The sequence below is a fragment of the Aptenodytes forsteri genome, unplaced genomic scaffold, assembly GCF_000699145.1.
Source record: "Aptenodytes forsteri isolate BGI_AS27 unplaced genomic scaffold, ASM69914v1 Scaffold382, whole genome shotgun sequence".
Classification (NCBI taxonomy): Eukaryota; Metazoa; Chordata; class Aves; order Sphenisciformes; family Spheniscidae; genus Aptenodytes; species Aptenodytes forsteri.
Window position 1 is genome coordinate 1,583,600 of NW_008794625.1, and position 24,786 is coordinate 1,608,385.

The 24,786-nt window shown below is 37.9% G+C and overlaps 1 protein-coding gene across 1 annotated transcript in view; it reads left to right on the forward strand.

Annotated features, from left to right (window-relative positions):
- Positions 1-19,072: 19,072 nt before the first annotated feature.
- The window catches only part of TRIM42 (tripartite motif containing 42), a 9,712-nt gene continuing 3,998 nt past the window's right edge, over positions 19,073-24,786 (forward strand). Inside the window, exons 1-3 of the mRNA XM_009273363.2 lie at positions 19,073-19,428; positions 21,453-22,159; positions 23,478-24,298. Of these exons, the coding sequence (XP_009271638.1) occupies positions 19,073-19,428; positions 21,453-22,159; positions 23,478-24,298 (1,884 nt within the window). The remainder of the gene's footprint in view (positions 19,429-21,452; positions 22,160-23,477; positions 24,299-24,786) is intronic.

Sequence of the window (24,786 nt, forward strand, 5' to 3'; positions counted from 1 at the left end):
CACAATGTATGCCTAGAAGAGTCAACATTTGCACTTTTCTATCTTATTCTTGCTACCCTTCATTAAAAAAAAAAAAGGTTTATTTCCTCAAACAAACATTAAACACTTTGTGGACTTCATAGTCAAAGAAACAAAGAGTATTCAAGTAATACCTCAGACCCCGTATTACAACTCTAGGTAATCTATTTGCCTTTACTTTCTCCTGGCTATATTGCTCTGCCTTCGCCAGTTACCTTCACTGTCTGTGGGATTTTTTTAATGAGACAGAAGGACTTGGATGCTCTTGTTAAGCCTGAAAAAGAGCACTTGGCAAGCCCACTGGTTTTAATGGAGCATGTCTTTGCAACCGTCTATTTCTGCTCGTCTGGCACATGCTGGCATTGTTCAGCATAAAAGCAGTATTTACTCTGTGCCAAAACAAAATTAAGCGGTACACTGTGATCTCACCCATGGTGAGGGATTTATGGTACAAGGCATTGTGCAAAAATAGAATAAATGACAAGACTGGAAAACTTACAAAGCAAAGCGACAAGATGAGCTAAGAAGCGAGGGAAGAGAAAGAATGTGTTGGAAAAGATTCAGGGGTCTACTATGGGATATCGAAACTGAATTGCCAATGCCTCAACTGTATTTCAAATTTTGCTGTCTTTGACATTACCAAAACTGTTCCTTCTCCACCTTTTTCTATTCCTTATCCATTCCCCTAAAGGGGATGATGATTTTTTAGCTATTAGGATAAGACACACTGCTGAGAAACTCAGTCCTTTACACTTATCTCAGCATTGGCTTATTCAAAACAAAAAATATTCTTCAGGTTAGGCTGTTTAACACGTTCCACATTCAGCAGCAGCAATCTGACAAACTGTACATAATCATCCTCGCTTGAGCTTGGGAAAGGGTTCTGCTGGTTGAATCTTGACTCCTTCTCCTGAAAATTTTTCCACATGGGCGGAATAGGATTCACATAAAAAGCTAATAATTTCCACAGGGAACAGGTTGGAGGATTGCGCCCTTTGCTAATTTGTAAGCAATTAGCCACTGTAGTGACTCAAGGTTATATCTATGCTCTGTTTGTTACACATGAAATATTTACATATGGATGTACAGGAATTAATTGTATTAATTAGAGGATTTTTTTGACTGATCAGTTCATTTCCTACTGAAAAAAATAGTAAGAGATAAGTAGAGACAAACAAGTATTTTTAAGAAACAGTCCACAGTGCAGGGTAGGAGGAAATAACCTAGAGAAAAATAGTTTAATGATGTATGTCAACAACATTTTTCTCTTGACAAATGTTAGTTGACTACTCAGAAAAAACTCTTCCAAATTATTTCTCAACTTTAAAGAATTGCTTCAGAGTAAGTTTACTCACCAGGTCATGTTCTTGGTTTTGTTTTCTTTTTTGTTATTATTAACCTTAATATGCTTAGATGATCTCCTTGTTAGAGTATTTCCTACAATTTCTGTGCCACTATCCCTTAGAAAAGTGAAGGTATTAAAAATGCTCGGGTTTTTTGGTTTTTTTTTTTTTTAGCAAAAGCTGACAAGCTTTAATTTCCTTCCTTTCCTTCTGTCTTCTGAAGTAAAAAATGGCCAAATTTACTGCAAAAAACCCCAGCTGTCTGCAAGGGTTTGAGTTCCAGGGCCAGGGTGGGGTAGCAACTTTGTTGTCATAGAGATAAGTGATAATCCAGAGAAGGAAATGTTTACAGTCTGCTGTCACCTTCTAGATTACTCTACATTATGAGATCTGGTGACTCCAGCGGTATGTCATAGATTATGGACAAGGATAGGATAATGTGAACATTTCACACTTTGGGTTTAAAATGAACCAGATTTAAACTAATTTTTATTTCATAACTTACTGACACGTATATATGTAATATAAAATATAACGTCTCACATCATCTTCATTCAAGACACTATTGAAGCCTTATACTTTTCTTACAGACATGCTGCTTTCTTTTATGTACAAAACAATGGTTACAGACAGTAATTGCAATAAAAATGTCATCTTCTGTAAAAAGTTACACCACTTTTACTACCCAAAATATCTGCAGTTACAACTTTCACAGTCACTGAATTCCATAAATACTTTATAAGTTTTGTTACATATTTCTAAGATATTTGGTATTTATGAAGTTTGTCACACTAATAACTCTGAAGACTAGAATCTTCTATCCATGTCTTCTTTTTCTTCTCCCCCAACCCATAATGTAACTTAAAATGTTTGGAACAAAGTAGACTTTTAAAAATGTATTTCCATTATACAGATACATATGTTTGTACATATATGTGTGCATACACACACAGATAATTAATTTTAAGGCCATAAAGAGTATTTCACGGTTCTGTTTTGTTTTTTTTTTAAAGTAATTTACAAGCTTCCTATCTTAATAGTTGCAGTGAAAAGGATCATGATACAGTATTTCATTTCCTTTGACTCTAGTTTCCTACAAATCTTTCAGGTGGCTCTTTGGTCAGCTGAATGAGGTAGCAAGAGGTCGACATACGGTTTCTTCCTTCCAGTCTTTTGAGATATTTCATTGCCAGGTTCCTATTTCTGAACAGAATTATTCCGATTTTGCTCTAGTTTGATGGCTAGCATTCATTGCAGGTACATGGATTGCGTATTCACTACAAACCACAGTATGGTCTTTAAGACAGGTATTAAGGATAACAAAAGAGTAAATCTGGAAATTATCAGTTTTGCTGCCAGAACAAGAGAGAGGTGTGTATAACTTGGTATTTCAGAATGATGCCTACCAACAGGAAAAGAGATTCTTCATTTACTTTACTGAGTAACATAATGTTGGCATACCAATGAGGTGATCTTGCCCAGACTCACTGTTCAGTGCTAGAAGTGATCTGAGACAGTATAAAAGAGGGATGAGGAAAGTGCTGGTACGTGATCTGGTTCAGCAAGAGGCAGCTCTACCCTCTGGTGGTTGGGTAGCAGCTGTTCAAGCCTGGAAGTAAAACTAATTAACATATTGCGACAAGATGAGGAGTTCAGTGTATGGTTATTGATGTTGATAAGAATAAAGGTACATTAAACATAACACACAAAACAAGAATTCATTAGAAGAAAGTGTGTTCATAAAGGAGGAACTTTCCAATGGAAGGTTGTGATAAAGCTAATACTGTAGCTACAAGTAGACTTGACAGTGTCGCTGCCAGCAGTGCAGTTAAATCACTGTTCATGGCAAAGAAAGACTGCAGTTACTATGTAGACCTTAAACCTGAATGTAAAAACTTTACTCATGTAGTGGTTTCTTTGCAAGAGATTTCAAGCCAGACTTTGGATAATACTGGGGCACACAGGCTTCATCACACAGACCACCATCCCTCTTCCCCACCACCCCAAATTTGCACTCCAATGTACAGTTCCTCTCATTTTACTAGACAAATACAGCTATACCAAGTATGCAAGGACAGGAGTTAAATATTCTGAAATTAGTAAGCACTCCGAGATCCAGTCTCTATCCTTACATAAAAAAACATTTTTTTGGTTTGCCACACATTATGACTGACAATGCTATTCCCAGATATTTAGGCCTTACTCTTTCCCTAAAACATCCAGAACAGGCTTCAATCTGTACAGACAACTTCATGTCTAATGACTGTCTAAATGCAGTCAAGATGAAGAGTCCAGTTTAGATATCATAGAACCTGGGTCTACGCTTGTATTTTATAAACTGTTATGAAACACACTGCAGTTCGCCTACCTCTTTATATCATATTTAGGAGCCAAGGAATAAGAAGTGCCAGAAATATGAAGTTGTCTCATCACTGAAGCAAAGAAATAGCTTTCTCAAGGTCCACTGCATTTGCCTACCACCTGTAGTGTTTATTCAGTTACATTTAGACTATAAATTCTTTGGAAAAAGGACTACCTTCCTGTTAGTAGCAAAACTGGCAAAATTGGTCCAGTCTAGACCCCTGTAAAGAGACTGTTAAGTTTGCTTCTTGACATGAAAAGCCTTCACAATAATTTTCTCTGCATCTTCCTAAGAAAAACTGAGAAAAATAAGTTTCAGTAAAAATAAGAAGTCAAAATATTCTTAAAAACAAAGTAAGCTTTCCTTCTAATCTCAATTTCTTGCATTGATAATATTAGAAGTGTGTGGATAGCATTTTTGGGAAGATATTTTTTGTTTTTACACCAGCAAGGATTTATCAATCACATGGATCTATCCCTGAACTTTGCAAATTTAGCACAGCTTCTGAATGAAAAGAGGTTGCGGTGATTCATCAAGAATAAAGATGAAATATGACACCAGACATGTTGAAGTCCGCTACCACCCACTCTATTTGCTAGATCTTCAGAACTCTGTTCTTCTTAATTCATTATCAACACAAATTCACTTACTTGCAGTGGTGAATTAGCTTCAGATTCTTACAATGTCCTAGTCTATGCCTGGGCTCCCTAGACTCTCTTGTAGTACAAACAATTACTCATAATAGCTACTTATGCAAAACAAATTGCTTTGTGCTTCACAGTTGCTTACACTGCCTTAGAGGATACGTCCTACTGTAAAGTGGGACTAAGTGCTAAGCTTTCTGACACAAGCAGTATTTGGTGTCTTTAGAAGAAAGGGCATCTGCTTGCTCTTAGCTGGAATAAAGTAATATCAGATTTTGTAATAATGCATTAAATGGAAACATTGCAACACAAAAGAGGAGTTCAGAAGAGGGAAACCAAACTGTAGACAGAAGCTGAGAAAGCAGGAGGGACCTGCAACTTATTTGTTAAATGTAATGATTCATTGTTATAAAATTACAAAATGAGAAAGCACGTAGATGTAAGGATACTGTATGTGGAAGTTGAGGATTCAGACAAAATAATACTTCTTTATAGAACTCAAAATAATGACAGATTTTAAAACATTCCCTAGGAATAGCCTTCAATTTCCTCATAAGGTTGTCTGATAACAGTTTAGGAAAGTAGTATGGTCTGTTGGTTTCATTCCGTTGAGAATTGGATGAATTCTCAATTTGTATTTGCTTTCCCCTTTCTCTATTCAATTTTGGGCCATTCTCCAAACATTTGTATTTGTACACATACTTTAGGACAATAAAGTGACTACACCTGGTTGGCAGAGAGTTCCAGAGGCTACATACTCTATAGAAACCCATGTTAAAGTTTCTGCCCCAAACCAGACTATCTCAGCCTTATGTAAACTAAAGGGCAGACAACTAAGATTTAAGAAGTTTTAAATATGATGGAGAACCACATCTCAGTGAGGCCAAGGAGTCCAGTTTTGGAGGCAGCTGTTTTCCCAGAGTGGAGGCAAATAGTCAAGGCCCAACTTGCAATCACACGCTACCTTAACAGAAGCCTGGTAATGTCAGCACAGCTCACACTCAAGCACTTCAGCTGACTCAGCAGGACTCTTCAAACACATGCTCCAGACTAAAGAGTCCATTACACAGAAGCCAGTGGAGAACTTAAATATCTTTTGAATTGATTTGCTAAATCAAACAACATGCATTTATATTCTTGCTCTAGGTGCTGACAAGACTGGCCCATAATCCAACATTTAACATATTAGCATCTACTATGGTCATGAAAGGTTAGAGTACTGATGCAACACATTAAATATGGTGGGAAAATGTTATTCTCTTAAGCTTCTTTATTTTTCCATGTGTTAATAGTTTTTGTCAGCCATGTACCAAGAAGAACAAACCACTGTGATCCCAGTCTGAAGATAACATAATTACAGGGATAAATACTATTTCTAAACAATCAATTACCTTGGTTTCTAATTGCCTGCAAAAATAAGAAAACACTACCAGGACAAGCGCTCTTCCTTTGTTTACTTTTACAGTGAACAGATTTAACTGTCTCATCAACTGTGTCAACTACTAAAGTGAATGTTCCTGTCAAAGATTTGAGATACAAAGTCCTATAAAGATCATATTTTTATTCTGAGTTGAGGCCTGATCATAGCAACTTCACGAGAACTTTTTTGTGCAAATTAGCTCCTGTCAGAGTCACTTTCATCAAATCACAATTCACTGATGTTGCTGGCATATAGCTTTTATACACACCAGTATTCTCATGTGAAATAAAAAAGAAACCATATGTTTTGATTCACCTTCATTTCTCTCTGCCATATGATCTTGTATTATAGTGACAAAATGCTTTTAATGAACAGGAAGTGTTGAAATCTGTTTGCAAAAATGGGTCAAAAGTAAAATACTAACCCCAGTTTAAGACTAAAGATCTGTATTAATACAAACATTACAGATCCATATGAATTAACATATTTTGCTTTATTCTGTAACATGGGTTTCCATAAAGATACTTCACGCTCTAAACATTCATTTTGCTTTCTTGTTCTGCAAGCTTGAACAGAGATCAAATGGAAAAAACACATCTTGGGGACGTCAGGAACTTATTTTAAATGCTGCTTTACCAATAGCTTAAGGGCAACTACTTTTTAGGGAGCCTAGAAAAAGATTTTTTTTTTCAATAAATAAAATATTAGCTTTTCAATATGTTAACTACTTTTTTGCAAGTAGTAGGTGAGCCTGCCCCCTAATTTCACTACTTTTTTTTTTCTTTCCTCTAACAGAAAGCTGAAAAATAAGTGTTAGACTTTATCACAGACTTGTCATGGATTAGTGAGACATACACCTTTCTGACGTAGAACATAAAGTGAGTCTATATTCTTAAATTGTAACTCCACAGAAATCAGCAGCACATCTATGTACCATACTGAGAAAGAAAACAAATCTGTCTGCCTTTCCTGAGTAATATATAAATTTTTGTAAGAGACTTACAGTTAAATCTCTGGCTACTCTCTAAGTTTAAGAAAATAAAATAGCACTAGGATTGTTTTATGTTTCTCACATTATACCAATACAATGGAAAATGGGTTTGCTAGTGGCTGCCCAGCTATCTCGATGGTTTTTACCCTATGCCATTCAATGCTGCACCTTCTAGTCTCAGAATTTGGAAATAATTTGCTGCTCAGAAATTATATCCATGATAAACACTGTTATATGGGTTTGGTTGGGTTTTTTTGGGCTGGGATTTTTGTTTGCTTGTTTGGTTGGTTTTTTCCAAATGAAATTATACAGTGAGCAGAACAATATGTAATTGCCATATATAATTCTAGGCTTTAAAAGCACTGTTTCTGACTGCTTCTTTGCAGACTCTGCAACACAATTTCCAATCCACTGTACAATCAAACTTGTTACAAAAAAAAAGTGGTGGACTGTAGAATGTACTCCAAACTATTGCAGTTTGAGCAGCTCAGTCATTTTGATACCTTGCTTTACAGTGACAGTTGCATTTCAGAGTAGACAATAGGCTGGAACATCATATGCAGCACAACAGCTGTACCTCTGCAGCTCAGGTTTGTTTAACTTGCAGCTTACTTCAGTGGGAATTCAGAGACCAGAACCTTCCAGTCCCCTGACAGAAATATGACAGAGGCCCACAGCTGTTTGTTTAGAATGCAGTATTTCCTCTTCACATTTTTACGTATACTTGTGGAGCACAACAAGCTTGTACAAACAGCAGGCAAGCTTCTTTGCTTTAAACAATGTTTATACCAATTAAGCTTTATAAGGGAAACACTCTAGTATAAACAAGTGACATATGCAGATACCATTGAAACCATTAATTTCTGTTCAAAGTTACCCAAGAAGGTCTGCAGAATAGAAGCAAACCTGGTGTTAACTTGCCAGTTTTATTCAAGGCATGTTTTAAAAAAAAAAGAAAAATAATCATCACATTTACCCATTTGTAAGATCAGTAGATGTTAATCATAGTCTGAAGCCTCCAACAGATTACTCAAGGAAAAAAGATGATTGTAACTGGTGTTTGAGTTCTTTCTTTAGGTGGATCTGATTAATTTTCTGAGTGTGGTAGCAAAAACTTTGCTTTCAAATTTTCAAGAGAAACCACAGCAGAAAATGAAAGCACAAGGAAAGACTTATTACAAATAAATGAAAATAGGTTCATGTGATTGACATTGGTCTGGCCTGATTTTTCATCTGCTGCTATTTAGATGAAGGAATACTCCACCCTTCTGTTCCTCCTTGTAAGGATGACTCTTAAAGTATTTGTATTTTTATATGGAAAGGCAACCTTTTTCTTCACAAAGCTCAAGATTCTTCACTGAGATAATTTTAATAAAAATAAGTCTGGTTAGGACAAAGGAAGAATTATGTTAATTCCTTTCTAGGGATAAATACACACTAATAAATGACAATTAAGACAAAACCCTGATCTGACATCCGCTAATTAGTCAAGCTCTAGTACCACACAAATTGCAACTCTGGGGCAGTAACTTGCCTTGTTCAACATCACATTTTCTCACCATCACTTGTGAATAGCAAATCAAGCACTCCCTTAACACAGAAAGATGTGTCTTCTTGACAATATCCAGGCTTACACTCTGCACAAAAAGGGCTCACAATTTTACCATCTTTAGTGTCAAAACTATGCTTATCCCACTGAACACAAAGAATGTCATTGGTGTTCCTCCCACTCCCTGGGGAGTTTGCAGGAACTCAGTTATAACTAGTAAGGAATTTATTTCCATTAGGTACAAGAACTTTTATTCCCCCAAAAGCAAAAGCATTTTACCTAATAAAAGTAAAGTTATACAAGGAAAGATAGGGAGAACTTCAATAAAATAAAACTAGCTGCAATAAACCAGAGGAATTTTTAAGTAGTAAAGATCTCCAGTGTACAGTGCTATAATGCACTCACAGACCAGGGAGGAAAGAATCCAGCTGAAAATACAGAAGGAATAGAGTATCTTCTACTGACTAGGACTGACTGTGCTTGGGATGAAGCTACTATCAAAACATACTCTACTCTGTATCTTACTCAAAAGATCTGAATACCCAGTTTTATATCAGGTCTGCATATAAAGTGATTGAATTCTTCCATTCATGGTAATCATCATGTAGCAGGAAAATAGACAGATTTTCCTTGCCTATCGTACTCTGCAGCATACGGAACTTTGTGTCATATCCTCCTCTGCTTGATCTCCGCTCATTTATTGTTGGTTGATGGATTTTCTCAGCTCAGTCAGTGAACATGAAAAAAGTTGACCACAGCTACTTTGTGTAAGATCACAGAAGCAAGTTCACAAGCAACAGGGAGCAATGAGCCATTTTTTTCCTATTTAAAACAAAATTATTTATACCAGCTTTCATACTCTGCTCCTTTGAGATTCCAGTCAAATTCTTTATTAGAATTGTATGTCAACAAGATAAAAATTGGGTGAAAGAAGAGACAGCTGAAGGAAGACAACTGAAAAACAAAGGGAGAATCATCATTGCAGGAAAGAAAGGGTCAGATATTGGTCATGGGAAGGAACTGAGATATATGATACATATCACTGAATGAAACTTAGCTCCTTAACTCACATAGGTTTGGCTTGGGCCCAAACCTGTGTGGGTTTTTTTTCTTACTTAATGATGGGATTATGTAAAAAAAATTGAAAGATTACAGGGAAAAAACATGTGAAGCCACATAATTTTGTATGACACTTCAAGAGCATAAAGTAAAGCTACAAAACACTGCAGTATAATATTGAGCCACATTTCCATTATTAATAACAAAATAATCAGATGCAGCCTTCTATGAGACTGTTAATTAAAAAAAGGAAAACAACAAGCTAGCCAAGCAATATCCAATATACACACAGTCAATGTAGAAAGACCTAGATTTGTGACATCTTAAAGTTTCAGTCTACTACTTCAAGCAAAGCATCCTGCATTGCACTATCAGTATTCTATTGCAGGTTGCTCCAGTACCATCGAAAGCACTGCAACCTCCTGTGAGGATCCCCTGGAAAACAACATGTGCACATCAGGAGGTGAGCTCAGTGCCTAACATCTTAAATAAATGGAACAGCTTCCAGTATTCATAGTTTAGCGCAAAAAAAAAAAAAAAAGTAGGATTCAACATAAGGAAATCTCATTACTTAATTTACTAAACTAGCCCTTTGCATATATATAGCTTTCTTAGGCCTATGAATCTTGAAGAGGTTAAAGTATTAAAAATTAAGCTTTGTAACCAATATCCTAAAAGAAAGTTATGCATCAGATCTATAGCGCAGCAAGGTTAAGTTACTTGCTGAGGGCCATAGATCAAACTGTAGTTTGTTTTCCCATTGCTCGCTTTGAACTACTGAGCAGCTAACCATAAGAAGACAGAGAAATCATTGACCATTGTTTAATATTTTGTTCATTTATAATCCAGCTGTTATTACAGTACGCTTTCTTTAAATGCCTCAGCTATACACTGTTATTGCTACTCCCAAAACTTTGTAACAGCTTAATCTCTCTCACTGTTCGATACAGTTATTTTTAACCTAAAAAGGATTTCATCCTGTTATATGTTTTCCTCTGTCAGTTCTTCCATCTCAGTGTCATAATCATGCTTTGGAGCAGACTGCTCTCATAGTAAAATGTTGTAGACAGTACTGAGATCAAACGAAACCCAAATCCATCCCACTGTCATAACCTTAATAAGCCATATCTTTTAGCATTTCTATTTCAGTGAGAAGATGGTGGTAATCAGGAAAACTGGCGTGATGGGTCTTCAAATGCAAGAACGAAATGCAGAGCCAAACACAAATTTCTTTTACATACTGTTATTATCACTCAGTATAGCATTTGTGGTTTACCTGCTGTTTTAGAAATACCTCTCCTTTTGCATCAAACAGATTCCTGTGTAAGCCAGGCTGTATGCTACTGATCAATTTTGTTTATTTAGAAAATTGCAAATTCATTTTCCTACTTGGAAAATTTTATCATTCGGACAGACAAAAGAGAAGGAAAAAAAGCTATGACTTAAGTGACTCATTATATGTTCCCACAAGTAGTGCCTGCTGCAAGTGAACTCCTTGTAGATACAGTATACGCTGAAGTTCGCCACGCAAGCCTTTCAGCAAATTCTTATAAATTAATTTGAAGAAAAGAGGATTCATCCTATAAAGTTTCTTAAATGGAAAGTGTACTACATTTATTTACACCAAACAGCGTGGGTACATTAGTAAAAAGTCTTTCAGAAAATACGCTCAATTTTTTGATATATACTTCTGAGTATTTTCCAAGAGACTCAGCTTTTAGATCCCAGCCTATGGTGAGCATTGCTATGTCTTGAAGTACCATTTTGCTTTGATAAAATAGTCCCTAGGATGTGTCAACAGGTGGAAGATTTTATTTCTTGATGCTAAACTATCTTGCTACAGCATGAATAATATTATCCTTCTATTTGAAGGAGGTATAGGCTAAAATCCCCAAGAATCAACAGCAACCACCACCAAACTGAAAGGTCCACGTTGTCTATGGATCAGGTATTGAGGCAGACGTGGAGCACACTAGCTAGTAATTACACAGTATTTTCTGCAGCCAACAAGGAAACAGCAAATTAAGTTAATTCCATTAATCACCTCTAACTGTAAGCCCAATGATTGTAAATGCTGCATCATTTTCCACTTACAACAGCACTGATGCATTTAGGTCCCCTAGTGTAATACAATAATAAAAATTCTTTAGGAAAAAATAATTTAAAGAGTTGGTATAGCAACCTAAGCATTTAGGCAGAAGCATTCACTCTCTAAATCCCTGTTAAATAATTGGATGAAAAATCATCAACAATGAAAACTTTCTTCTCTCCTGTTGTGTTATGTAAAGTAGGACATAGGACATGTAAAGAGAGTCCTATGCATTTCCAAAACACCAGACAGAGAAATATCCTAAACTTAAATTTGGAACAGAAGAAACAGCATAAGGACCAGTCTGTTATGCTATAAAAAGTGAGATTTCCAGTGAGAAATACTATTCATCGGACTTGTGCATCCTTAACCTTACTACTGATGAGAAAACTGGTAGAAACGAGCCTCATGCAATTATACAAACTTTTTTCTGATATTCTCATAGAAGAGGTTTGCATGGCAAGGTTTTGGTAGCAGGGGGCTACAGGGGCTGCTTCTGTGAGAAGCTGCTAGAAGCTTCCCCCATGTCCAATAGAGCCAATGCCAGCCGGCTCCAAGACGGACACACCGCTGGCCAAGGCCAAGCCCATCAGCGACGGTGGTAGCGCCTCTGGGATAACGTGTTTAAGAAGGGGGGGAAAAAACTGCGCAACTGCACCCGGAGAGAGGAGTGAGACTATGTGAGAGAAACAACTCTGCAGACACCAAGGTCAGTGAAGAAGGAGGGGGAGGAGGAGCTCCAGGTGTCACAGCAGAGATTCCCCTGCAGCCCCTGGTGAAAGCCATGGTGAGGCAGGCTGTCCCCCTGCAGCCCATGGAGGTTAATGGTGGAGCAGATATCCACCTGCAGCCCATGGAGGACCCCACACTGGAGCAGGTGGATGTGCCCAAAGGAGGCTGTGACCCCATGGGAAGCCCATGCTGGAGCAGGCTCCTGGCAGGACCTGTGGACATGTGGAGAGAGGAGCCCACCCTGAGGCAGGTTTGCTGGCAGGACTTGTGACCCCGTGGGGGACCCACATTGGAGAAGTTTGTGAAGAACTGCAGCCTGTGGGAAGGACCCACATTGGAGAAGTTTGTGAAGAACTGCAGCCTGTGGGAAGGACCCACATTGGAGAAGTTTGTGAAGAACTGCAGCCTGAAAAAAAAATGGGAGGGACCCCATGCTGGAGCAGGGGAAGAGTGTGAGGAGTCCTTCCCCTGAGGAGGAAGGAGCAGCAGAGACAACTTGTGATGAAGTGACCACAACCCCCATTCCCCATCCCCCTGTGCTGCTGGCAGGGAGGAGGTAGAGAAAATGGGGAGTGAAGTTGAGCCCAGGAAGAAGGGAGGGGTGGGGGAAAGGTGTTTTGGTTTTATTTCTCATTACCCTACTCTGATTTGATTGGCAATAAATTAAACTAATTTCCTGAAGTCAAGTCTGTTTTGCCCATGACTGTAATTGGTGAGTGATCTCCCTGTCCTTATCTCGACCCACGTGCCTTTCGTCATATTTTCTCTCCCCTGTCCAGCTGAGGAGGGGGGTGATAGAGCAGCTTTGGTGGGCACCTGGTGTCCAGCCAGGGTCAACCCACCACAAGAGGTAAGCATACAGCAAGCACGGGGGCATAAACAAGAGTAAAAAGCAAAGAGTTGCAAACCTGAAAGTACAACTGGCAGTTAGTCCGTGACACAATAGTTCCAGCACTAGTTCAAGTGCAAGCTTAGACACACAGCAAGTAACTTTGCTCAAGAAGCCTTTTCACCTGTGCAGTGCATCTAGGCAGGCATATTCCCCATCCTCTCTGCAGGGCTATGTAAGCAGCAAGTACTGTCTTCAGATTTCAATTAAAGATGAAGTGTTTACACTTGTTGTTTTCCTTACCAGGAACCCTTTTTTCCCTCTTCACAAGTTCTTCTAAAAAGCACGTATTTTATTTTTCTTTTACACATATTTTAAACCTTCTCAGCTGGTGAGAAGGAGAAACTTCACTCCTTCCCTGATTGCAGGGAACTTCTGCTTACCACAGCTTTAATTCCCTATGCTATCCACTGCCTAAATCCATAAAGCCTTTTCTCCCACCTCTGCCCATTTCATTTGTATTTTCCCCTCTTCCCCTAGGCAATGTAAGTGATAGAGTGAATATTTTTTTCATTTTTTTCCTTTTAAGCAGAGCCAAGTTATTAACACAAGTTATTATATTTCACTGCTCAGCAGGACCTCCTAATAAGCTAGTTACTGCTTAGAGCCAGCCTAATTGGGAGAGGAGTCAGGATGCCCAGCAGAGAACCAACACAAGAATGAAAAATAGACTAAAAAGTGAGGCTGAAGCTAGGTACTATGGTCAGGAAAGCAGATACACCAACGGAGCAGCCTGAAGGAGGGCAAGTGCCTGATTGCCAACTCACCTAATCGCTACAGACCAGGACAAAGATTTGGCATTAACAAGCTTGGTACTATTCATTTACAATTTTGTAATTGGATTTTTGTAATTACAATTACCATTTTGTAAAAGGATTTTTATTTTTTTTAAACAAACTCGAAGAAGTTTGGCTGGTTTGTAACCACAGACAGTTGTTTAACATGCAGTCCAGCACCTTTTAACATAGTATGGCCTTAAATTTTAAATGTGTTGGTTTGCAGCTGCTACATTTGTTCTGACTAACACTGCTTTAGCTGAAGTGCTCAAGCTAAAACATTTGAGTTTCTTCTCTGTAGTCTCAATAGCAGCACAGGCACACCTCACATTAAGGAGATAAACACCCTTACTCTGGGAACAAGCAAGGTCAAAAAGTCAGAGCCTAAAGAAAAACACCGGGACAGGGGGTGCGAGGGGAACTGAGAGTGAGCCAAACCAGCAACAAAAACACATCAGGCGGAGGAAATGTGTGCCACCAGGACGAGGATGAAGCACACGGGGGCTGGAGTGGAATCAGCCAGCAACAGATAATACGTACCTAGTATTTCCAATCATTCTGTAAAATGTCCAGACTTTTATTTGTTCCAAAGAATGACAGGTCTCGCATTGTGACAGTAATACCTAAGACAACAAGGCTTCACATAGCAGGAATAAGAAATAGGTTGTGAAAGACCATGCATGCAGACCCATGGTAACAGTATGCTGTTGTAGTTTTGTAATATCTATGACAAATAGATCCTCTAAAGCATTTTGTAGCAATTCACTTCATACTTTCGAGATCTGTGCAAAGGGGCATGAAATGCTGTGATTTCTCTGGCACACAAGCACTAGAAAGCCCTTGTTCTGTGGGAAATGCATCTCATCCAAAATGAGATTTCCTAGATTTTCTTCTAAACCGTTTAATCTTAAATTCCATCCAGTCCAGTACCTTTTCCAACATCTTTCATGTGTTCTCAAAAAAGATCTCCTAAACCCACTGTGAGTATTTCAGATATTTCTCCATATTCCTTGGGTGAATTTTATTAGGCCCTGATACTTTGAAAATATTAGGTTAAGTGTGATACAGCTTTCTCTTTTTTTTTTTATTCTAGACAGTTCTTAGCTATATGTTTCTGGTGCTAATTGTGTTACTATGTGATCTCAGTTAAGTTTTTTAATGAAGAAATACACAAAATGTCATTAGTGAGTCCTTTCCTTTGGCATTGTCTGCTATTAGTTTTCCCTCTGGTTCCAATAATATACTCCCCCAATACAATATTTCTCATTCCCAGTCAATCATAACAGTTGTAATTTTTGTAGTGTATAGTATTTAGAAATACTTCTGAAGTCAAAGAGAGTTTGAATGACTACAAAATGTACATTAGTATTACCTAGTCAAGAGAGTGACTACATAAATAAATCAGGTTATACTCTCTTGTACCTATAAGCAAAAAGTGGTAAAAGAAAATTATCATTTTTTCTCTATTTCTTTATCCGTGGGTAAAGGCATATGGAGCTCAGTGTGATATACTTCTTGTACAGCTTTAGAGCAATGAAGAAGCCTTAAGTTTACCATGTGTTTGTTGCTCTTTTGCTTTGCCAGCTGCTAATCTTGACAGTGAACCATCATCCCAGCTCTGGTCTGGCTGCTGTCTCCAGTGTACCTCCATAGCAGCTAAGCCATCTCAAACTTTCTACTCAGAAGAGGTGGAGAGCAACTGTGGAGATTTGTATATCAAATATGTCAAGGGTAGCCATTTGGCTACAGGTGAAGGGTTGAATGAAGGAGGAACAACGAAGCTCATGAAAATGGGAAAAAATGAATACTGTAAACCCCACTATTTCCTAGGCATTCCCATCACTAGGAGATTGCCCTCTAACCTGTTTTAAAGCGATGGTGAAAACAAAGAGCTAGAAACAGAGATTTTTCTTATGAAGAAAGGACAGTGATGTTTTTTCCCTTCTCTTGCTAGTTGTTGTGGGCAAGCCACAGCCAGCCAGAAATAATGCTTTCAGAAGCAACTCTCAATTGTGAATGCATCAGTTTTGGGTTGTACCATGGCAGGCTTCTCGTATTTCATTCTAAACTTTCCCCCCAAACCAGACATTTCCATGTGCTGCAGTCAGTTAATCTCTTAAATCACTGCAATTTTTTGAAAGAACTACTGTATCCTTCAGAGAGTGAATCCTGCTGGACTACATGTTTTTATTGGAAGGGTCATTCCTTCCCCATCCTAAGGGAGATAACGGTTCCTCTTCCTTCTCTCCCTGACTCACAAGCTTATCTTACACCTCTAGGAGCACTTGAAGGCAGCAGCAGGTCTTTTGCTGGTTTTCTACATAGTAACTGACAGAATGAACACACTAAAAGAAATCTTTTATACCTTTAGCAGACAGAGAAAAGAACAATGGAGTCAGGTATTACTCTGCTGTGTTAGGAGTACAGAATACAGAGAAAAATTGTGCATTATTTTCATTAGTTTCTGTCTCTAATTTGAGCATTTCATCATGGCCTGTGTAAATACAGAAAGAAAAAGCACTTTTATAATTATTATTTTATAAATAACATAATAAATCCATGATTTATGTAGTGTTACTACATACACTCAACACGTCAAGGGTTAAGCCGCTGATAGCATATGGTCTTTTTTCAAGCTTCTTTCCGCACATTACTAATCGTTGTGCAATCTCAAATTTGTGTTATAAATATCAGTATTAGAAATGTCAGTGAGGTATCTGGAGGTAGAGCAAAAGGGGGAAGAAAGAAGAAAAAGACAACAATCTTAGCTTATCTTGCAAAACAGAACAGAACAGGATAAATTGCCTAGTGGAAAATACTATACTGAGTTATTTGACAGCTAGTGGAAGTACAGCATAAATGACCACACCTAACTAATTTGAAGTAACTTCAACTGAACCTGTGTCCTCACTGCACTGTGCTTTTCTTTCTCTCTCACGTGTTTGTTTTTCTCCTCAACACCTTGCAGGGTCAAGCTTATTCGTAGGTGAAGTCAACCACATCACAGTCTGGCTATCATGAGAACTATGATGAAAATGACGATCAGATCAAACCACAACAGGGGCATGGGGGAACATGTTTGCAAACACTATTAAAAGTCTGTCAGTTTGGTTGCAGCTATTTTATCTAATTCAGTTTCTCTGGCAGCCAGTCTGATCTGATCTTTCAATATCTGCTAGAGAATAAACGTATTAATGAAATGGGACCATCTTAGAACTAGCTGCATGCCTACAAGGAGTTACAGAGAGGGCCACCTATACTGGGAGCAGCACAGGAATGAGGCTGTCGATGAAAGTTGTTTTGGTAAAGCAAAAACCAGAGCACTAAAGATAGCAGGAAATAAGTTATGGGAATTATGTGGGGCAGAAGACAAAGTTGTCCAAGACTCAGTGGAAAAACACAATTCACAGAGAATCCAAGAAAAAGAAATGTGTTGCTGAGAATGATACGTGCACAAGTTGCTATTAACCTCTGTATCATGTCAAAATGGAAAAGAGTGTCCAGGTATCAGCACATGGCACACAAGACATACTTTTTGTTTCTTTCCTTACTCCCCCACCTTTTCTTCCTCAAAAAACCCCACATGTATTCATGCATGTTTTGCAAAAGAAAGCAGACAAACATCACAAGATAGATTTTTTCTAATGATTGAATTCAAAAGCTTTTCAATATCCCAAAATTAAATATGCACAATAAAAAAGCATTACCATTGATTAAACTGGAAAGACAAATGGAATAAATAACATCCATTAAAGGTCCAAGTTATACTATGGAAAGCCATTCAGCACACAGATCTAGTACTTATGCATGAAAATCCAATTGACACCATAGGCTATAACCATTCCAAAGAACCTATTAACATGTAAACGGTTACGCATAATGACACAGCCATTATGGTCTGTAGGGTTCTGGATCCGCGAATTAAAATTTCTCTAGGTAGAAGAGACTTTGAGCAAATAGGCTCAAAGGAGCTGTTACAATAAACTATGCCAAGACTTATCTTAGTAACCCCCAATTATACATTAACCCATTAGCACAAGTTGAATTGCTAAATTTTGGAAAAATTTAGTTACCTACAGTACAGAAGCCAGCATTAAAAGTCATTATTCTTGAATATGTACCATACAGATACCACTGTCCTTTACAGTTTCAAGTAAGAGAATAAGCTGTTTCAGATGTCAGTTGCAGATAACTCTTAGAGGGTAGATTTCCTTTTTTAGAATCATAGAATCATGGGATCATTTAGGTTGGAAAAGACCTTTAAAATCATTGAGTTCAACTGCTTACATATAAGCGCTACAGTAAGCATGCAATATTGAGAAGCTCATGTATTCTTTACATGAATTTTGTTTTTATTAAAATTATCATATCTATAAATAGGTAAAAAATGCTCTATAAATCTTGGAATAAATTAACTAAATGAAAGAAAAAGGTGCCTAATACAAAGTAACTAAAGAATAACAGAAATAATATGTCTGATACTGCGTTTATAGGAGAGTGGCCAGCTTAAGGAAGAGCAAGAAACACACTTGGACTCGGTGGGGAGAGAGGCAGGTCCACAGCAAATGAGCAAGAGCATTGAACCTACAATCCAAGCCTAGTTCTTTTCTTCAGGCCTTGGCAGAACGAATGCCATACATCATTCAAGAGCATCAACAGTGGCAGACAAGGTCTTAAAATAATTAAGACAGTTACAAGGATGTGCTTCAAGATGCATCTCTAGTGTAAGGTTCTTTCATGTGTGCTAGTTATGCTTAAAGTCTTATAGAGGCCTGATGAGAAACCTCTCACTATCGCTGGTTAGGGCCTGATTCAGGTGGTTTGCTTACAGCACCCAGCTGAGCTGACAAAATGCCTATGAAGTGTGTGGTCATAACGAGATAGTGGCCTTACGGTATCTAATCCAAGTGTATAAACTCCCCATGCAATTAATGAAGAGGGAGGTAAATGCTTTCAAGGAATTCAGGAAGAACAATTATAGTTATCGCGACGTATAGATGATGTAATCCCTATATCAGGTACCTGTGCATAAAATTCTGCCTGTGTCCTTATTTGAATATCTCACTGTGACATCACTTTCCGATTAGAATGAAGCTAATTGCCACAGCACAGAGCTCGTGCCTTTTTGGAGCTCAGTTGCTGTAGTGTGCAGAGGAGCTGAAAGGATCAATGAACTTTCTTCCAAGTATCTGACAGAGGGATGGGTGAAAATGGGCACCCCTGTTCGACTTGGCCATGCTGCTCAAACTGCTGTTACCTGACTCGCCACAGCAGAAGGGAAGAATGCTGCTTGTGTTGGCGCTTCTTGTTTACCAGTGAGCAGAACTGCAGCTGTTTCCCATGTCCGTACGAAGAAGACAAACCTTGCCAGTGCTGCCACTGCTCATGTGCAGAGCATGCAAATTGCTGGTGGTGCTGCTGCTCTTGTTCAAATGACCCAGACTGCAAATGCTGCTGCTGCGGTGGAGAGAATTCAGCATGTCAGTATTATGAAAGCAAGTGCTGCAGAAGCTCTGTCGATGAACCACATCATTCAAGAACACCAGGAACTGCTCAGTAAGTGAAGTTAAGGGCTCTTAAAATTTCTCAGGGTTTTGTTTGTCTAATTTACATGTCTTAATGGATGTGTTGCATTTAGAAACATACGATCTGTTGGCATATTGGAGCTATTTCAAATAACCACAGGATACCATTCTTCTGAGAAACAGAAAAAGTAGTTTTATCTTGATGTTAGTGGAATCTTATGCTCATTACTCTGACTGGGGCAAAGAGTACTCCCGAACATCACTGTACTTGTAGTTAGGACCACCTAATTTCCAGACAAAATCCGTGAATGGTTAATATATGCTTATACATTCTCACAGTGTAAAAATCTATGTAGCGACAAGAAGGAAGACATACAGAGAATCTTAAAACAAGGAGGAAAAGAGGAAGGTGTTTGTAGCAAGGGGGCTGCAGGCAAGGATACAGGGAAAATTTGAGTAAACCAAAGAGCAGTAAAACTGCTGTTAACTGGAAGTGGAAGGAAGCAGTTATATTCAGAATAAGACAAAAAGGAGACAAATAATTATAAAGGCTCAAGAAATGCCGCACAGAGAATGGAAAGAAGGCATAGTAACAGTCTTAGAAGATAAAACTGGAAACCAGAAGGGAAGGGGCTGAGTATTAACTATAGAAATGCTACACCAAAGAGCACTCACTAAAAGGTATGGGGGTGGGGAGGGAAGGGGAGGGCAGAAATTAAGTTATCAGAAGAACTCCAGACTAGAATAGTACCAGTCGGAGAGGGATTGACAGGACCTCTGGAAATGCACGGTTAATTCCCACCTAGGTAAACTCTGAAAACCAGAAGGAATCCTCATAGCAACAGAAGATTGTATTCTCTTTAGATTATTAGGTTTTTTTGCTCTTGTTTACAGTGACGGAAAAAGCAGATAGCATGGTTGAACATTTGGGGAGAGAAGGTGGGAAGGAAAGCAGTAACAACATGGGTGCTAAAGAGAAGCACTGCAGAGGGCCAGACCGTAGAGGCCTAGAACCAGGTGTCCATCTTGAATAATGATGCTCATGTTAAAGCTATGGAAAATATTGAAGGAGGCATTGTAAAATTAATATTGTATTTTTAAAAGGATAAGGTCCACAGGCTAAGAGGCAGGTTAGGACTATCAAGATTTGAAAAGAACAGGGACTAGCACATCCTGAAAATCAGTTGTCTTCTAAAATAAAATCATAATAATAAAAAAAAAAAATCCCTATTTGAAAGTCTGTGCAATCAATGTAAAGAATCAATGATAATAAGGCTGCTACTAAGAATAAATGTCATCCATTCTAGAAATCAGAAATAATTCAGAGATGAGTGATTTCTTAAATGACTAAAATTTAGGATAATCTTATGTAAATGTGTGTTGTTATGTTAAGCAGAAATGTCTTCAATACTTTTTTGGAAATGGTGAAACACTTAGTTGTGCTACTTTCTTGAGGAAATATTCCATCTTGAAAATGCAAAAGAAAAACATTTTGACATTTATTGTCTTAAGTTTTCATTAAAAAGAAAATATGCTGAATATATTACCAAAGTTGTTGTAAAAGAAAGCATTTAATACCCTCTGAAACAAAATACAGGGTTTCATTTGAATTGCACAAAATGCTTTTCTTCACTCTAGTTATTTGTTGTTTCCATTTTGAAAAATAATCAAACAAGAAAAGGAGGCAAAATAAATTTCATTCTGTACTAAACCAAACTGTATTCTTCTTTTCGTTTGGCCACCAGCAATAACTCAACAAATTCATACAGACCTACAATGACTGAGATCTCTGTTTATTGTTGTTGTTGTTGTTGTTGGCAACAGTATTCAACATATAGTGAAACAATTCTGAAAAGGAAAAGAAAAAAAATGGATTCTTGATAATGATAACCCAATTATTTAAATAAAATATCCAGTCAGAATAAAAGGATGGTTGGTATGCAAAGTAGAACTGTTTATGTTATAATGTTGTCTCTTAGATGGTACCCTAATATTCAGATATTTTTGTTTGAGTTCTTGGGGTTCGTTGGTTTTTTTTTTTCCAATTTTATTTAGGTCAAAAGATGTCATGTCAAGATTTAGAACTAGGAATAATGCATCTGTCATTACACCAGAAAGGAATGTCTCCAGCCATGCTTTCCGTGACCAGCTTGCCTGCCCACTGTGTAAGCAATTGTTTCTCCAACCATTTATGCTGCCATGCAATCACTGCATTTGTGAGAAGTGTATAACTAAAAGCAAGGCCAAAGCTGAAGTAACTGAAGACTTTTATATCATCGTATGCCCAGTGTGTAGCAAAGCACATTGCCTCCCCTACACAAATAAAATCCAGCTGAGGAAGAATTACCTCAGAGCAAAACTAGCCAAGAAATACATGCGCAGACATGGCTTTCTGAGGTGGAGATTTGACCGTAGCGAAAGACCAGTCTACTGTGAAACTTGCAGGGAGAGAAGAAGAGTGGCAACCAAAAGATGTAGAACATGTGGAATTAATTATTGTAATGAATGTCTGCATTTAAATCATAGTGAGAATGGTGCTCAAGACCACATTTTCACCAAAGCACATCAAGATGATCATGAACAGTGGCGCTGCTTACTGCACAGCAACTCAAACCTCTCTGAATACTGTCTGGATGACCACGAACTGATCTGTGGGTTCTGTAAGAACTCACTGCACAATGATCACGAGACTATTCCCTTGGCAGTCGCATGTTCGAGAGAGGCTGCTTCCCTCTTTGATACAATTGCAAAATTTAGAAAAGGTTTGTATTTCTGCTGCTTCTCACACTTCCCCATGCCTCCTCAGGAAAGAAACTTGAACATATGGTTGACAAATTATATCAACTCTCTACACAGCACAAGAGTCAGAAAGGTGGTGTGTTCCCCCTGTAGAAACACAAAAGGAACAAGCCCGTAATTGTGGCATCGTGAGCCAGGCTCAGCTATTAGAGAGTGAAGGATCTGTATGTGGGATGGGAACAGAAGTGTACATCTAGGGAGGGGAACTGTCATTCCATACATGTCCATGCAGGACCCAGCGTGGAATAAACACAACTACATCTGCAGAGTTAAACGATGAATATTTTTTAATCAGAAATATATGCTTGAAGAGGAACTACTTCTTCCCCTGCAGGCAAGTTATGAATTGTCCCTCTTCGGTCAGTTTTACGCTTATGCCCATGCTGACTAAAAGGCAATGCGGTCACTTTTTTCTGAGGTAACACAACAATGTCACTCCTTTTAACTAAGACTTGATCCATAGCAACTAAGGGGCTGAACACAGACTAGGGTTTTATGAATTTCTTTTCATTTTGATCTTTGCATATAACTTCACAAATGTTGTGGGCATAATGAAGTTGCATGGAAAATAACATTCAGAAAGGTAAAACAGAACCACGCACAATGAGAAACAGCTGGAAGCATTAAATTCTCAATTTTGAAACAGTCTTAAGTTTGAGAAAATAAGTGATGTAGAATATTTGTGCAGGATTTTGTAATGTGACATTGTTTCCTGATGTTAGCTGAATGCTACTGGAATTTACTATCAGCCTTTGGTATTTTTGATTCTGTTCCTTCACAGTTCACAATTTTTAGTGTCAGAAGAGTTAATCTCACCTTCACATAACAGCCATCAGAGGAATATACCATCAGCCACAGACATATTGTGGGCTATGCAGGCGCATTTGCTGCCATTATTTTAACTTCATACTGGCACAGTGAATTTTCAAAGATAATATAGAGCTACAATACATTAAGCTTCAGGATTTCCCATGTAATGAAGTAAAAATTATCAAGCCCATTTTAGGGGAGATAAATTTGAGTAAGTGAGGAAATAATAATAAAGTAGCAATTAACTGCCAAATTTTATACACCCAAATGTGACCATTTTAATCCAAACAACTTCTCTCAAGGCTTACCAGTACCAGAGATGAGAGAAAAATACCAGAATCCTTATTCTTGTCCTATGTTCTATCAAACCTGAAATGTTTTTAAGCTAAAAATCTATCATTCTGCCTCTTGTAACCACTACATTTTAATATGAATTTGGAACTACTGATCTGATATTTATTTTTTTTACAGTACGCCAAGGAGTTGATAATGATCTAATGGAAGTTATCCTGTTAAAAAATAATTTCAAGGCCTATAAGGACACCAAAAGGAAGGAAATCAGAAATGGATTCTTAAAATTACGTATGGTTCTTCATGAACAAGAAAAAGAGATGATGGAGTTGCTTGAAAACATTGAACTTAAAAAACAGAAAGAAATTTCAGAATATATAAACTATACATCCAGTCAGCTATCATATATGGATGGCCTTATTCAATACTCTAAAGAGGCTCTTAAGGAGGAAAGCCAAGTTGTGTTTCTGCAATCTGCACACTGCTTGGTGAAAGAAATAGAAAATGCAGTTCCTTCCATTTTCCAACCTAGTCCATGTCTAAGAGAAGATCCCTTAAGAAAACTTCAACTCAACTTTGATGAACTTTTCTCCGTTTTACAGGGACTTGTCCCATCCCTTAGCGGAATAAAGCAGTCAGCAAGTAAAGCAGAAAAATATCCCTATTCTTTTAACCCAGAGATAATGGTTCCAAGGCATGCTTCAAGTACTCATGAATCCAAGCAAGCAACATTGTTCCGAAGCCCATCTTTAAATTCCTTGTTTGATTTAGGCATGCTGTCTAAAGACACTGTCAGAAGACCAAGTTCTACACCTCCCCATCATCCTACACAGAGTAATGAAGTGTGTGCGTACTGGGATACAGCTTATGAAACTCCAAGAAAAGAAAGAAAATACCGGATTGTTAACTTTTCAAGTCCAGAACCTATAGACAATGAATCAGTCCCAGTCCCAGGACCTGTTGTTATATACCAGACTGTTGTTTACCCGAGGTCTGCCAAAGTAAGACGTTAATAAATTCTAAATATATACAAAAGACCATTATATTTTCAGGCTATTATAGAGTCTGAACCCATACGAGTTTGAGTAAATAAGACTACAATATCAGTTCAAATACTTTATTTGTAGGAGACAATGCATTTCAAACTCACCTTTTGCGATAAACTGAAGCATAAATTGAATTGTATCACATTCCTACTGTAGTCAATAGGGTTGTTATATAATCATATATGTGATAGAAATAAGTTACATGAAAAGGTCCAATGCAGAAAGAAATAGATTGTCATGGTTTAAGCTCAGTTGGCAACTGAGCACCACACAGCTGCTCATTCACTCCCCGCCCCACCCACCCCCCTGGTGGGATGGGGGAGAGAATCAGAAGAGTAAAAGTGAGAAAACTCGTGGGTTGAGATAAAAACAGTTCAATAATTGAAATAGAATATAATAATAATAATAATACACAAAGCAAGTGATGCACAGTGCAATTGCTC